General features: G+C 39.7%; 1 protein-coding gene across 1 annotated transcript in view; it reads left to right on the top strand.

The window, feature by feature from the left end:
* INPP5A (inositol polyphosphate-5-phosphatase A) overlaps nt 1-16,990 on the top strand; it is a 260,559-nt gene that overhangs the window by 180,079 nt on the left and 63,490 nt on the right. The window contains exon 9 of the mRNA XM_050898952.1: nt 1,453-1,537. Coding sequence (XP_050754909.1) covers nt 1,453-1,537 — 85 coding nt within the window. The remainder of the gene's footprint in view (nt 1-1,452; nt 1,538-16,990) is intronic.

Below are 16,990 nucleotides of genomic sequence, written 5' to 3'. Positions count from 1 at the left end.
TTTATTAACAGTACCTGCAATAATTTGTCAGCTGAATGGAGGATTTGGAGATTTTCATACCAGAAAAGGATGAGTCTTTGCAAGAGATTTTGCTTCAAATGATCGCTACCTTAGGTCCAACGCACATTAATTTTTCAATAGAATAATAATCCTTACGTAATAGATTACTGTTGACTAAAAATGTGAGATGTTTTTAAGAGGAGAAGCAGTATCTCACTGTAAATCCAATGTTGTATCTTTCTTTATAGCTTTGAAAAGTCTAAATGGATGTAATGTATTAAAACTTTTAAAGCCATTTGAAATGAATGCCTTCTTGCTGGGCAGTATTGTTCCAGGAAGCCTGCTTACTGTGCATTACTTTATAATCCTTTACCTATCTATATGGGTCCCTACCTCTGCCTCAGTTGGGGTTTCTGGCATCATAACGCTTATGTATTTATATATTCCCAGAATGTACACAGTGTATTGCCTGGCATTTGTTCCTTATTTCTTATATATTGTACATCTAGTATACCACTGCAGTTTTTTGTGCTTTTTGTCTGCGTATATATTCTTTGTAGCTGTAGCGGTCGCGTTTCAGGTATTTCATACCTTCCTCAGCTACTGATAGGAAATTAATTGTATTGACTGCTGTTTTGAAATTAAGCGTGAATCAGTGGATTTGCAAATGCCAAGATCTCTGGAAGCATGTAAAATTGCACATTGTTAGGAGTACCAGACAATTGTTGTTAATAATAGATAAGCTAATAATATAATAACAATTTTTGATAATACAAGATTTGAAAGATGAACAGTAATGCCTTATCTCCCAGTTTAGTACTGAGCAAAAGGCTGAGAAAAAAGTCCATCTTTACTCCACATCTGGAAAGATCACCTTTTAGGTGTTAGCTACAACCTCAGTAAAATTCTGCTTTGAACAAAAAAGAGAACTGTCATTCAGAGAACTATGACTGAGCCAGGAAAAACCTCGTAGATCAGTCTCTGTCAGCTGTGATGATTAATGTTTAGCCCTACCATGTCACTTTTCATATAGTTCTTAGAGTACTAACAAACACTGGTAAACATTATGATCACAATCTTACAGATAAGTAAACTCAAAGGTAGACCTATTCTGAACCTCCATGATGCCCTCAAGATTTCTGTGATGCCCAAATGCCAGTTCTGCATTATTTGTACTAACTGCTACAAACTTGCTTTCCTCCAAATTGCTCTTTCAGCCAGGCAGGGGAAATCAAATGCATCGTTTTACTGGGGTTGGAGATAGAATTGCCTAAGCAAAGAAAATCAGCCCAAAAACATGGTTACTGTATTGTTCCAGTATAAACTGGTAGTTTTGATTGTTCCAATAATTATTTCTGAGATTGTGCTTAGAAGATAAGATATGTGTATTTGTGCATCCTCGCATATACATAAAGCTGAATTACAGGTTTGTTTTGTTTTGTTTTTTTCCAGAATTATAGATCAGCGGTTTGAGAAAGTTTCGTATTTTGTCTTTGGAGATTTCAACTTTAGACTGGATGCCAAAGCAGTAGTAGAGGTAGGACTTTTTATTTTTCTTTTGTTGGAGACCCTACCAGGTTTTATTTCTCAAATATTTTTTCCTGCGGAAAAGCTCAAAGTGACTTAACAAACTAATCTTAATATTGACATCAGACTTGGCTAAGAATACTTTTAACAGGAACGTCTGACAGGTAACTAAAAATCACTGTTGTGAATCTGCTGAAGCAATTAAGAAAAACACAGCTGACATGCTGCATTTCTTCTCAGTAGTAATGTGTAAAGTGAGTATCGGCTGTAGATGCCAGTGGACTGCAGAGTCCGTGCCCCCTGTTCGTGGTCCTGTGTACAGAAAGGAGAAAATGTGGGCACCCATCTAAGATGAGACCTGGAGTCTTCACAATGCATGCAGGAGTCTGTTCCTTTGGCAGGCATGCAGGTTCCTTGGTTGAAATCTCTTCAGGCTTCAGCACAGGATACCACGTTTCCGTTGTGTGTTTGTGACTTTTGCCATATGTTTATAGCTCACAGTGAATCGTTTACTGCAAGTGGAATAAGTGCTGGTTTATGTTTCTACTCTGTGGGGGAAAAAAGAGAGACATTTCCTAAATGTCTTTAAAAATACACTTTAAAAATACAAGCAGACATTTGTGCAAACCTTTGTGACAGTAGTATCTCAGTGTGGAAGGGTGATGGGAAGATTAGTATACAGCCAAAAAGAACGCAGTAAACCTTTTTCATCATGACTTGAGATTACCTTGACTTTAGTGCTAAAGCTCAGCTCCAGGTAACATGGGGTCAGAAATAATATCCAGGTTGAAAACCAATTTAATCTCATGGTTTTCCCACTTTAATCCTCAGAGATACTGCAGTGTCTTTTTGGTGTCCTTGCAGATAGGCATGTATCTTCTAAACCAAAAGCTTTTATTTTGTAAATCAAGCAGCGGGAAGTAAGTGGCCTGTGTATCAAAGGCTGGCTAGCCCTCATACAGGTGCGGTGCAGTTCTCCTTCCTTATGTGATGATTAGTCCTTCATCTGTTGAAAAACAGGAGTTTGATATTTCAGCACTGCGTATGTAGCTAATAACGTCCTTCTTGGAATCCTTTATACATTGCAGTCATTTAACCGACAAACTTCAAGCATAATTGAAATGAAATTCAAGTCACTGATTCAGAATATGCAGCTTCATACTGCATATGTTAAGGACTAAATCCTGCTCTGCTACACTGCGGTTACCATAGTTATCATCAATGTTTATAGATTACTTGTTTTTGAAATATTATGCCTGTTTGGTTTTTATTCACTAGTGGTGCAATAGTATTATTGAGAATGCTCCTGTCTGAGAACACCTCTATCAGTCATGCTGCAGCAGAATTATCTCCTACACCCAGTATTGATGAAGGGCACTATAAGTTTTTCCTAACTTACTAACTGCCTAGCAGTCTGCAGGATTGAAACTGCAGAGAATGCTTTCTTTATTACCAATAGATTAAGATTCCTACATTTATAGCTGTGGGTTTCAAAGTGATCCACTTCTAACAAAATAACATCACTAACCATAGATGATGCATGCTGAGTGAACAGCACAACAGGTAGTAAGAGTACAGGTGATTCTTAGTCCTGACACAGTATTTTTCATCTTTTGAATGCTTTACCAATGTCAGTTAATGTTGTTGCATATGAGCACGCAAGGTGTGATTTGAAGATGAATTAAATTGATTTACCCATTCTTCCTAGATAAGGTGCATGCATGTGTGAGTGTAAAAAGCATTAGAATAATACATATTTTCTGTTCCTTTTTTTGAGAAATAGCATACCCCATTAACCAGAACTTCACCCAGCTACTTTGCAACGTTAATTAAACATAGTTAAAGTTGACTAGAAACTTCCACTTGTAACGTATGCACAGTTAAAGTCATATTAAGTTTGTTTTGTAGTCTTCTGCATTTGGTACAGTTTATAAACCGGCATGTCAGAAGATCCAAAAGATTTAAGAAATGGTTGTCTCATGCAGTTTACTACACAGAAGTGATAGTACAGACAGTGCGTCTTTGACAGCGTCTTAACACCAGAACAGTCATGAATGAATCAATAGTAAGCATATAGCGCTCTGTTTTGGCAACAAAGTCTAGGCTCCTAGAAGACAGATCAGTTTCTAAAGTATAATTTGGAAGGGCAGAGTTACAGGCTACCTCTAGCAGGAATTATTCTAGATAGGACCTAATGGTTTGATTGTATATAAATATATAAGATCCAATCCCAAATCACTTCACAAACTAGTTTATAAATGGTGTTTCTCAGCTGTGCCATTTTTCCGAAGCTGGCAGAGGGCAGAGTGCCTTGACCAAGGCCGTGCACCACTGGCAGTGGCAGAACAGGAACAAAAATGGCCAAAGGTGATTGCTTATCTGATGCTTAGTGCTAGCCAAAGTGTTAGCCTGTGCTCATGTAGGGACCTCATGCTCCACAAAATGTGCTGGTCCCTTCTGGCATTTTAAACGTGTGCCTATGCAAACTGATATTAACCATTCTTTTGACTGTTTGACAGTGTAGTTAATACTAGGAATTTTAAGGGTTAATCCATTGACCTGTCATCTTTGTATATATTACTAAATTTATCTCTGCTTTTCTTGCTGACCTTTTGAATTCCCTCTTGAGACCACAGTGTGCTGAAGGCTTGGACACTAAGATGCTGCGAGCAATACATGTGTTGTGGAAACGTAGACTGTGCTTATACCAAACACAAAGAATAAAGTATATTTCTAAAGGATTTCTCAATTAAGCCATTGAAAGGGAGAATCTGAGAGCTGTTTCAAATGTGGAGTCCAGACACTGAAGTGCAGTGTGCTAAATCAGATGCCAAAAATGTTGTGCTTATTAATTCATAATTAATAGACAATAAATCATTAATATATAATTTATTAAACATTTTATGGGAACCTTAATCTAAAGTCCTATTGATTTCCTTGCTAGGAAAATCTGCTTTACTCTTGTTGGAGTAATCCAGGGGGGGATCAATAAAACAGGTAAAGGCTTCTGGCAATTCTGAGATCCATGTGTGCATTAACAAGTGCGTTGTCCGGAGGGATAAACTGGCAAGAAAGAAATGGGACATCTGTAGCATAACAAGCATAGCAAATACAGTTGTTTTATAGTAGATTTGAATTATAGTTTGAGCGTAATTTGTAGCTTGGCATGATGATGTTCAGAGAAATACTTACAGCTCATCCATTTAAAGCATTTTAAAGCTGTCCTCAGCCTGAAAAGGGCCAATGATAAGGTTCCATTTTAGTCTAATTTTCTTGGGCCGATGTGTGATTCAAAATACAGGGAGCATGAGAGGACCTGGAACCACAAGTTTTTTTCCCTGAAGTCTCAGACATTTGTATGCTCTGGGTGTGTGCCAGGCATCGAGGGCATCGGGGTCCCTTTGCCAGGTCTCGGCCAGTGATGCCCCATCTTGGCTTTGGCTGCGAGATCTTGTAAGGCGTGCTTGATGCCACCCTCTCCATGGGACAGGCTAAAGCCCCCAGCTGCTGTTTACCCAAAAATAAACATACGGAAGTGTAAATGATATTGAGCGTTAATTATAAAGGTGCGGTATTGCTGTAGTAATAAGCCTCAGAAGTTTGTCTTGTAGCTAAATCCCTGGCAGACCACCACTCTGGCTCACTGCATCAACAGGCTAAAGAATAAACATCGCCTCGTTCCTTCGTTACCCGCACCCCTAATCAACGGCTCAATCCAGTGGTCTCTCAACTGGTATCTGCTTTGTCACAGTTCACATGCTGTGGGTGCAGGTTTTTGCTCGTTATCCCGGTAACGACAGCTGCCCTGGCTGTGCTTGCCCAGGAGGCGCAGCAAGCTGCCAGCGCTGGGATGAGGACCGCAGAGGGGAGCTGGGCTGCCAGCCCTGGCCCTGCCGAGCTCCCCCCGGGGCCTCTGCTTCAGGGCGAGTTCTAGGGGACCCTGTTCTGGGTCTAGCACTCTGACTTTACTTGCTTCTGTCAATGCGCGTTTTAAATTACTCGAAGGGTTTTCTATCGTTTTTTCTCGGGTGGGTGCAGACGGGGAGCTGCATGGCAACAAACGGGGAACGCTCTGGTCTGTCTGCTGCGTTCAGCTTGCAAACACCTGCCTGACTCTGGTGGGAGATGCCTTTCATCCTGAACAATATGCCTCTGGGCTAATGCACCGGCAAATTTGTAATGGCCAAGTGCTCTTGCTGAGGCAGCGCAAGTGAATCTTCCTAATGCGTGTGCTGAGTTAGTTCCTGATCTGCTCTGGTGGTATCATCGGGGGCCTGATCCTGACGCGTCCTGCTGGGTCTGCATAGCTGAGCTGTGAGGTCAGTCCCACTCCATAAGGGAGATAAATGCCACTACTTCGTTATTGTAAAACATCCAGAAAATCTTCTGTTAACAGTCTAGCCTCTGAGAAGGCACCACCTTTTTGAAGATCTGTTGTAGACCCATTCGGGCCAGCAAAATACAGATGCTTTTGCACTGCTGCTTGTGATAAGTCTTGCTGGCATTGCATTCATTTAGTGCTAAATATTTTCGGTTCATCATCCTTCATGCTAGAAGTGTTTCCAAAAATAATCCTTGTAAGTAGGAAGTGTATTTAGTAAGGCAATACATACAAAAGAAAGATCTACGTTTCCTCGGGTTTTGATCATTTTAAGGTAAGCTCTAAGGCCGTAATTTTTTTCCGATGGTCAGCTAAATTCCGTTAATCCTACATATGCAAAGTCGGCCAAGTATTTTTGCTGCGGTTTAAGTTCAAAGACTTGCCTACTGAATTTTTTTTTAAATGCTAGATTTTTTGGGTGGTACAGCATTCTAGTTATTTGCCCACTGCTTCCAGGTATCTTCCAGCACATCTACTCCCAGTATGTTATGGAAGTGTTTACAACGTATACAAAATTACTATAAACTTATATATTGGTTTGACTGTGAATTCTAGTATGTATCAGTTTCTCTGCAATGTCTCTAATACAGGTATTGTCACAGCATTTCATAGAAACAAGAATTTGTGATGTTTCTTTGTGTAGAAGATGGTTCTCCTATAGTTTTCCAGAAGTTCTGCTCTCCCTGTGTTTTAAAGATAATACAGATAGGTCACTGTAATCTTTGCAGTTATCAGAAATACATTGCAAATTTATAGTAGTGTGTGTGACAAAGGTAGTTTTTCTATTTCTGGAAAATTATCTTCTAAAATTGAATTGAAAGGAGATTTGATGAGGTGACTTCAAAGAAATCTGCAGCAGCAGTAAGGTATACTGTAGGCTGAAGTTGAAGAATATTCCAGAAATTTAAAATTTATTATGAGTTAGTGTTTTGGTTCTTCAGAAAAGATAATAGGGGAAATGCTTGGAGGTTCTGAAATTAAACAAGACTAATTGGCTATCAACTTAATAAAACTAGGGTACTAAAATCTCTGAAGCATGTTAAGGGTAAGAAGGGAGCTGAAGTTGGTGGAGGGGTAAATGAGGGGTTTTATTACAAAGAACTGAGGAGGACAGGTTCTTTTTGTTTGATATGAGAAATTAAAGAAATTAAGTTACTGTGAGTGAATGCATGGAAGAAGTGTTGATTCTCTTCTGTCAGTCCCTGAGAGCAAGCAGCTTATCACCTGCTGTGACTGCTGTAAACCACACACTTTCACGCTGTGATGGGTCCAAGGCCATTCTAATCTCCACTTTTACCGTTATATATATATAGTGAATTTTTTTAAATTGAAACAAGTTATTAGCATCTGATATTTTCTGTAAAATCTACAAACAGCTTGCTAGTGTAAATGTGGAAGCAGAATCGGTCCCATAAATCTCTCCTTGCCTCCTCATTCACATGGATCTATGGAAGAGCAAGTGGGAGAGTTGTGACCACCATCAGTAAATTTGTGGGGCTGCCCATGCACTGGCGTCCCGCGTGGGCTGTCATTTTCTGTCTTTGACATGCATAGGTGCCCTTTCACCTTCATTTGTTAGAGCAGATATTTCAAAAAAAGAGAGAGTTCCCATTCTCGTTCACCCAAGCACTTTGCTGGTTGATGTGGTGCATCAGTCAGGAGCTGCCTCCTCTCACTATTGCCCTGCACCAGCCCAGAGCATCACAGCTCACAGCGTCAGCTGTGGTCATCGGTAGAAATATTTCTCCTTCTGTTCCTTCTATCTCAGGGAGTCAGTTTACCAGTCTTGCTTTATTTAAATCACCATTCAAGTGTTAGGTGGGTCTAGACCAAGGAAGAGTATTTTTGCTGTCAGCTGGCCATAGTAACAGTCTGTATTAATCTTTGAGAATTACTGTATTTTCGTATTTTTTGAAAAAAAATTAGTTGTGCACTGAAACTCTTGCCTATTAAAAAAAAAGCTGGAGAGGGACTTCTTACAAGGGCATGTAGTGATAGGACAGGGGGTAATGGCTTTAAACTGCAAGAGGGTAGATTTAGATGAGATGTAAGGAAGAAGTTCTTCCCTGTGAGGGTGGTGAGGCACTGGCACAGGTTGCCCAGAGAGGCTGTGGATGCCCCCTCCCTGGCAGTGTTCAAGGCCAGGCTGGATGGGGCTTTGAGCAGCCTGGTCTGGTGGAAGGTGTCCCTGCCCGTGGCAGGGGGGTTGGAACTGGGTGATCTTTAAGGTCCCTTCCAACCCAAACCATTCTATGATTCTATGACTCTTCCTAATCCTATTTGTCCATCTTAGGAAAGTACAATCAGGCTTAATAAACTGGGCTTATTTTGACTGTTTTGGAATAAAAACTTGTTTCTGGCTGAGACTGCTGATTCAAAAGTCTTTTGAAGTTCCTTGTACTTACAAGAAAAGAAGAAGGATATTGTGTGCTACACAATTCCAAGAATTGCAACTCAGGAATATAAAGTTCAGTATGCAAACCGTAAGTCTTTAGGAGAAAGTCATATTAATCACAAAATCCATTTGCTCAAGGTAAACGATAACCTTCACTTGTATCCAGAAAAAACAGTTTTCATTTTTCCCTCACTAAAGGACATTTTGTTAGGGTTGATAGTAACTTGGTAAGCTGGAGAGGGATAAAGTGTATCGTATATGAACACATATAAAGGTAGCGTCAGAAATGCTGTTTCGGAATTCCAGTCGTTTTGGCCTACAAAAAGTTTTCAAGTTCTATCTGCAGAATAAGAAGCAAAGTCTTCGTCTCAAAACTAGGAATTCATGCTTGTACACCTACCCTATCTCCTTAATGGGTTACATTCAACTAAGATATTTCCTTTCTAGACTTCTGCCAAGCAGCTATTTGATAAGCCATAATTGGAATTGCTGATTAAATGTTTTTTAAAAGGTAATAACTACTCATAAAGAAGTTGCATATCTAGCTCCATCATTCACTTGCATTGTGCCTTTCTGCCACCTCTGACCATTTGACTTCACATTATCTAGTAAAACAGGAACGACTTCACTCTAGCATGACTTTTTAGCTCCTACCATATTGCTGATGCTACAATGAATCACATAATTTTCATTTGATCATACAGTCTTGGCACAATATGGTCTTTCATTTTGAAAAAGACAGTGGTAGCATCATATCTTTTTATCAAGTGTGCTTGTGCCAGCAAAAATTCAAGGAGCGCTCTGTTACTGCTGTGATGTGTTTGTCTACAAAACATGGACCTCCTCCTGTAAGACATCTCTCTCTCTCTTTTGAGCAAACATCTTTTGTTCAAAAAAAAGCTGAGGAACCGCTTTTTATGTCTGAGTAATTGATTTAGATCTTACTCAAATCTGAAGAAATATTTTAAGTTGAACTTGTTTAGTTACGGAGTTCTGTGTTCTGTGCAGTAACTAGGATCTTTGCAAACTCCAGCCAACAAATGACCCATTAGTAATTGTCATCAAAAAGATTAATAGCTAATTAGGCAATTAGCAGTGATTTGGAAACCTGATTCTCAGTGAGGCGGTCAGGCTGTGGGTGGATGTGGAGACTTGATTACCTTCTCATCTTTATAGCTGTGCTTCCGTGAACAAAAACAGGTCATCTGGCAGGATGAGGTGCTTGCTGTCTTCTTGCAATATTGGTGTCATCACTAATCGTCTGGCTGTCTTATCATATGCAAATATATCTCTGTGTGTGTGTGTTTATTTTTTTCAACTAAGTATTATTTGCAGAAGATGCTTTGAATACGTCAGGAAAAGTGCCTGTAAGAATTGCACGTTCTTGTTGTTACAAACACAGCAGTCATTTCTTTTTTTAAATTCTGACTTTTTTTGCTTTGACAAGTGAGCATTCAGGAGAAATTAGTAATGTTTAATTGTATTAAAAATACTGACATAGCATAAAGAAGTAAGTGTACATAGTCATGGGCACATGCAATTCTGCCTCCCTATCCAAAACCAAGCTAGACATTGTTATCTTTTCTAGGCAGCGATGATGTGCAGATGTCTATACGTATACATTTAAGATCTCAGCTGCATCCATTTAATTCATAGCCAAGTGGTAAGCTCTTGTAGGTCCTGCTGAATTCCTCAGCGCAGGATAAGTGAACCATCTGCTGTATGACAGTAGTTCTAGACAGCATAGCATGGCATCTGAAGCACTAAAGTATTTTTAAATCATGTTCTGTATCTTTGGAATATTGTTCTCTTTAACACAGTTTATTTTAAGAGTATTTTCAGAAAACAAACTTAGTATGTGACATTTCTTCTAGCTATGACTATATTTTCCTCAGCAATTTCATAAATTAAAACAAAAATTTAGAAACATTTTTCTTTAGTAAATCCATATGGTAATGATACTTACTATTTTAAGCATTTTGTAATTTCCATAGCTACAAATTTCATGTTTGTTTCCTTATAAACATAATCTGTTTCAATGATTTGAAATAATCTGGTGATTTTGGGTTTTGTGACCACAAATACCATTCCATTTAGGATGGCAGAAAATGTGATTACAATTGGAAAATTATTAAATTGGAAAATGTTTAAATTGGGGATTATGCAAATTGTGTTCTTTGAAACCATTTCAGCATAGTAATGCACTTGCAAACAAACACTGCTAAAGGAAAATATAACGTCAGTGATCACAAAGACTACACAGGGACTGTGTTGGCCGCAGTATTTACAAAATAGCTGATGTTTCAAATCTGTAACGGGGGAAATAGAAAGCAATATGTATTGGAAACCTGTGCTTAGGGCATGTGCTCTTTCAAGTTCATGGATCTTGAATTACGGTTGGAAATCACTAAGTTGGTTTTACTCTTCTAACTAGACTATGAACCTGTCTGCTAATGCTGGTTCATACCTTACTTGCATCTTCAAACAGACCAGATGTTCAAACAGCCCGGATCTTCAAACAGACCTAATCATAGAATACAGGTCGTTTAGTTTGGAAGGAGCCTCTTGAGATCTAGTCCAACCCCCTGCTCAAGCAGGGTCACCTAGATCAGGCTGTGCTGGACCGTGTCCGGTTCAGTTTAGCATATCCCTAAAGCTGGAGACTCCACAGCCTCTCTGGGCAACCTGTGCCAGTGCTTGGTCATCCTCAGAGTAGAAAAGTGTTTTCTCATGTTCAGAGGGAACCACCTGCATTTCCGCTTGTGCCCATTGCCTCTTGTCCTGTCACTGGGCACCACTGAAAAGAACCTGGCTCTGTCTTCTCCATTCCCTCCCATCAGGTGCTTATATGCAGGAATAAGATCGCCCAGAGCCTTCTCCAGGCTGAACAGTCCCGGCTCTCTCAGCCCCTCCTTGTATGAAAGATGCTCCAGTTCGTCGTCTTTGTGGTCTTGCTCTGGACTCTCTCCAGTATGTCCATGTCTCTCTTGTACTGGGGAGCGCAGAACTGGACACAGTACTCCAGGTGTGGCCTCACCAGTGCTGGGCAGAGGGGAAGGATCACCTCCCTCGACCTGCTGACAGCTCCTAATACAGCCCAGCAGGCTGTTCATGCACCAAATAATTTCTGAATAGCAAGGTATCAACCTACTCATTGTAGTAGCTGCACATCTAGTTCATGTGAACAGCTGAGACTGCTGCAAACTTTTCAGTTGGATCATTTCTCACTGGTAAAATGAAAAGAAGTCTCAAGTATGGAATTGGCATCACACCTATCTGGTGCTAGGCATCAGTAGAACCATTTTAAGGCATGAAGAAGCCCCTTTATCAAAAAAAATCCTTAGCCTCAAAATATGAAAAAGATGGCCGTCTTTCTTTTCACTGCTTTAATTCTGATTTCTCCTTCTGCACGTGGAGCAGAATGAGAAAATTAATAACTGCATAGCAATTTGGTGCTGAAATTGCAGAAGTCTTGGCTCAGGCGAGAAATGGGCAATTGCTAACAGAAAGCAGAAGTATGTTTTAAGAAAGAAGGTGAGCAGATAACATCACAAGCACCTCGGTGCATGACAGGCTTGAGAAATGACATGCAGTGGTGGTAGTTGAAGAAGGAAGGAGTCTTTCCAGCAACTGGATCAGACATGGCAGTGAGCTCACAACTAGTAAGGGCAAGAGCCTGCAAGCATCTGTATGTTGGATTAACTGCCTGGGTAAGGATCCCTATCTCAGCTCTCAACCATCACTGTGTACCTGGGTGCTGTCTTAGCCCAGTCCTGAATTGGTATCTGGTTTCTGCCTTTGGGGCCATGGAAAAATACCTTTTATTTCTCTTTAAGACATTTATCTTACCTCTGTGTGTGTTCTCCCGATCTTGTCTCTAGCTCACTCGTTCCCTTTTTCTCCATCCCTCTAAAGGTTCTGCACTCAGTTCCACATCTCCACCCCATCTCTCCATTTGCTGGTTGGGATGTGGAGAACAGAAATGTCTACAGCTCTGCTCTTCTCCCATTCTTATTTAACAAATACTGAAATTAGGTCCTAAAACAAGAAAGAAAAAGTCTATGGAAAAGTAATCTTCTTCTAAACGATAAGAGTATGAGAAAGAATGTGGTCAGGAATTGCTGACGTGAAATTACTAATAGTTTGGATTATGAAGTGTAACTTAAATACCTATGTACCAGTCTTTGGTGTTTGGGCATATAATTAGATCATTTTATTCTCCTTAGAGACACAAAATCTGCAAGAGGTGAAATTCATGTCTTGTACACATTTCATATTCTATTGTGTGATGCCAGAGTAGATACTGAATATACACATAGCAATAAATACACATTTTCAGGTGATCTGTGCATGTTTTGAGGCTGATCTCAAAACTTATTTCTCTGTAGTCATGAGTTGTTGAATATAGTTGGAAGGGTTGCAAATACTGACGCAATGAAAACTGTCAACAGCTAAGAAACCTATTTCTACCTATTCTAGGCTTACATCAATGTTTGTAAGTCTAATCTTCTATCTTTCCTCTTCTGCAAGAACTGAAGCTGATTAATGCATCTTTTTAGATCAACAAAAGTGCCATTTCACACACAATGTTTTAACATTGCAATTATGCCCCTAAGCTGCTCAAAATCTGACTCAGAAAAAAACAAAACGAAACAAAACTCTTTAGATATTTCTGAGATGTGGTATGTGTCTTTTGGCTGATTGCTGCATTGAAGAATAGTTAATTGTGGTAAGTGAGAAAAGAACAGACCCTCTTCCTGTAGCTTTTACAGCAGGCACAGGTATGGAAATGCTACCGCAAGCAGACCCCTTCTTACAAAACTAGCAAATTAATTAAAGCTTGACTAGATGTTGACTGAACCAGGACTATCGAAACCTCGTTAAGTCCTATTAAATCTTTAAATAGTTAGACAGGAAAGCTTCTAATACAGTGCTACAAATCATGCAAAAGAGCCCTTTTTTACACATATGAAAGGAATTGTTCTTTCTCTCTTGTGTTCTTCAATTAATGTGTTCTTTTGCTCCATAGTGGCTGTAGTTTAAAACTGTAATAGGGTTCCCTTCTTCCTTCAGTAAAGTGATATTGAGCTATCCGTATAAAAGAAAAATGATATTGCTTTATTTCTGAGATAAACCTGCATATCATGGCATAAATTATTCTTAGTAGCATCCAAGCTTCAGATCATGTTTTCATTCCAGTTAGAAATGTGCATAAGATCTTGGTTTTACCTTCTCAAATAGTTCATTGTAAATAACTTTGTCTCCTAAAGATTTTAACTTTCTTTACAAGCTAAACTGATCCTAGGAAATGTTGGAAACAAAATCATGTGTAAAATGAAAATGTAATAAAGATTTATTAAATTAAAATGCATAAAACTTCAGGTCTAATAAGGACAGTTTTATTAATGAATGTAAATTGCAGCAACCCATCTGAGGCACCTGCTAAATGTTCGTTATAAATTACTCTCATAGACATTGTGATGAGTTTCATATTGTAGCCAGACTTATAAAAGCATGCAGATTGCTTCCCCAAGGGACTGTATATTTACTTAACAGTGTAGTTAATTGCAATTATTTATTTTCCAGTGATTGCAAATGGCTTCTGCATTAAAGATATATGTGGCTATTAGGAATTATTCAATTACCTCTCTTTTTCTCAGTAGTCTAAGTCAAACCTGAGCTCAGATTCCCAGAGGTAAGTCAGTAGTGTATTAACTCAATATGTTCCTTAGCTTTCTGCTGGGGCCAAAACTCTGTAGTCGTAAGTCCTCTCAGCAGAGCTAGCTTGAGAAATACTGATTACCCGTCCCTGCAGCTGATTTTTTGACATCTTCTGTTCCGTCCTGATGCTGCCACGCTTATTGGCAAGATTCATAGGAGGTTAATTAAATCCATCTTCAAAACAACGAGGGGCCAATGAGCCATATCCTCGTTGCAATAGTAAATTAAATGATGCAATTGTTTCTACTTCCATCATGGATAAGGGGAGAGATGAGTGAATGAATTGTTCTCTGGCTGCCTCCTCTGGGGCCCTGGAGGGTCTAGTAGCATGTGGTCATAAACCTGCTTTTAATTTGTGGCTACAGGAAAAGATGACACTGTTATCAGCAGGCAGAGGTCTCGCACAGCATCACGATGTGAAAGATGACACTGTTTAAAAACTAAAAGGAACTCTATTCCCAGTAGGGCTTAGCAGCTCCTCCTGTTTCAGATGCAAATTAATACAAACACGGTTACAGAGCAGAACAGAAAAGATGATACGTTGATCAAATTTGGCACTGCTTGGGCCGTAATTAAAACGTACACAAATTAAATACAATTATCTTGTGCTTTCTAATAGGGCTGAGCGTCATTAAACTAATTAATAATGCGGTCTATAATCTCGGCTCTGCTGCTGTGATTGTTCGGAGTGTATGTTTTATGCCTTGCGTGGCAGCAACTGGCAGCTGGGAGGCTCAGCTGGCACCGGCTGACGGCGGGTGACAGCAGTACCAGCAGCGCCTGTCTCCACGCAGCCCGGGCCGGAGCTGGCTGCCGCCACACCTGCCATTCATCACCTAGCTGACAGTGATGGTGATGGATAGCTCGGGGGAGGCCTGAATCCCTCCTCTTCTCGCTGGTGGCCGGTTGCTGCCAGGGATATACCTACCGACCCGTGGGCCGGCTTTGAGGGTGTGGGGGCTTCTGAGGACAAACTCCATTTCTGAATGGCTCCGGTTCAGAGATTAGTCCTATACACTAAATGAGAGGTGGAGGGGGAAGAAGGAAGCTCCTGGAGGGCGTGCATCCTTCATCAAGGGCTTGTGGATACCTGTTAGCACAAGGACCAGTGCTCCTGACAAAGCAGCCAAAATTATCGGAAGGGAGACCTTGCAGCTTTCCTCAAGTTGGCTAGTTCAAGAGGCTAGGACTTTATTCAAATGCACGTAGAAAAATTGTCTTGACGATGGCTTACAGTTAATAAGATTCTAATGCCAGATCCCAGGTATCCACTGCAACCTTCCCAGGTTGAACAATGCTCGTCTGTCTAATAGGGTTGCAGGTTAATTTCTGCTTGATGATGTACTCATTAGGAAACAGATCCTGAGATTTGTTTGCCAAACCTTTTGACAGTGCCCAGGGTCTTGCACCTGTAACACGTGGAGCGTTTGAGTCAGAATACGGGAAGCATTTCATTGCATGCTTATCTTTAAGCGTTAGCAATCGATTGTTTTAAGTCAGGGCAAGAGGGCTCATCGTATTGCAGGGACTGTAGCTAGAAAAACACACATAGAACTAATCATTAATAATATCCTGAATTGAAAATTATTTTTATAAAAAGAGGTGTGATTTGAATAATTAAATGGAGTATTGTAATGCATAGTGAAAGTCTGTAATAAATATTCAACTACAGCCACCTATTAATTTTTTTTCTGCTTATATCTAGTATAGAAACTCATCAACTCAACTGAGGCAAAATATCACCTGGGTAGATGCTACAGAATATCTTTTTCTCCATCTAAGAATTATGTCATTTTAGAAGAAATAGATGTACCTGGAAAAAAATGCATTCTTTTTACATTTCGGTTTATTCCTGGTTGTTGCCATGATACAAAATGTTAACATCAACAGACGAATTATGCATTAGTATTTGAAAGGCACCCATTGATGGTATAAAATAAAAGGGGGGGGGGAAGCTTGCACTCTGCGTATTTGCAGCAGTATATCAAAAGCATATGTATACGTATTTTCATTGTCATAAATGAAAGCCTAGAAGGAGTCTTTTCAAAAATACACCGTGTAGTACAGAATGATATTTTGCTTGCTTATCAAAAACAAAATTGAGAAGAAAGAATTCAATATCCACCTGAAAATCAAGGAACAGGATCATATCTGCCTTTATACTATACGCAGGAACTCCTGTTGCAATGGCAAGTTTTATTCTTGAGCTGGAGTCAGAAATAGAGTAAGAGTTGATGAACTGAATACACAAAATCTCTGGGTATGTGTGCAGCTATGTTAAAACATTTTAAAAATATGTTTAACAGATTTTTACCTGAAAATAGTCATTCTCAAAAGTGGGAGAAAAGTACACTAAGGAACCAAGATCTTTGTGAAAAAAGAAAAACCTTTTTTTTATTTAGATTTAGCATTGACGGAAGAAAAACCCTGTCTTTACTATAAAGTTTACAGTGGCACCTCCTTACCACTGACTAGTGGTAAAGGGAGTAGTACTTATGGAGAATGGACAAATTGCAATGCCTCAAATATATAAAGCTCATTTGTGCTAGGCCATTTATATGAGTCAGGCAGCAAACGCCTTTGTGTAGAGACACTAGTTTGCTGTTGCATTAAATTGTTTGGCATGTAATTCAAATCTTGATCACTTCTGTTTCCTTTATAGTTATTCCTTATCTAAACTGTTGTGTAGTGACAGATAAAAATCTTCAGATTCATATGGCTTGGGGTTTTGTATGCAACAATGGTACAAGAGCTTTCTGAGTAAAAGACGGCTACTGCATCTCCTTTCATAGAGGCACAGTTAATGCAGCATCTTCCCAGAGGACAGACTGGTTTGTGTGTGAGCTGCAAGACACAGCATCGCTCCGCGTCCATCGTCACACCACAATGCTGCTTTATGGCCTTGCAGTGGCTGGAAAGCTGCTCTGCTTTGTTCAGCTCCACTAGAAACTCATACTCAATGTTCT

This window comes from Gymnogyps californianus, chromosome 6 (genome assembly GCF_018139145.2).
Source record: "Gymnogyps californianus isolate 813 chromosome 6, ASM1813914v2, whole genome shotgun sequence".
NCBI lineage: Eukaryota > Metazoa > Chordata > Aves > Accipitriformes > Cathartidae > Gymnogyps > Gymnogyps californianus.
This window is presented reverse-complemented; position numbering and strand designations above follow the sequence as displayed.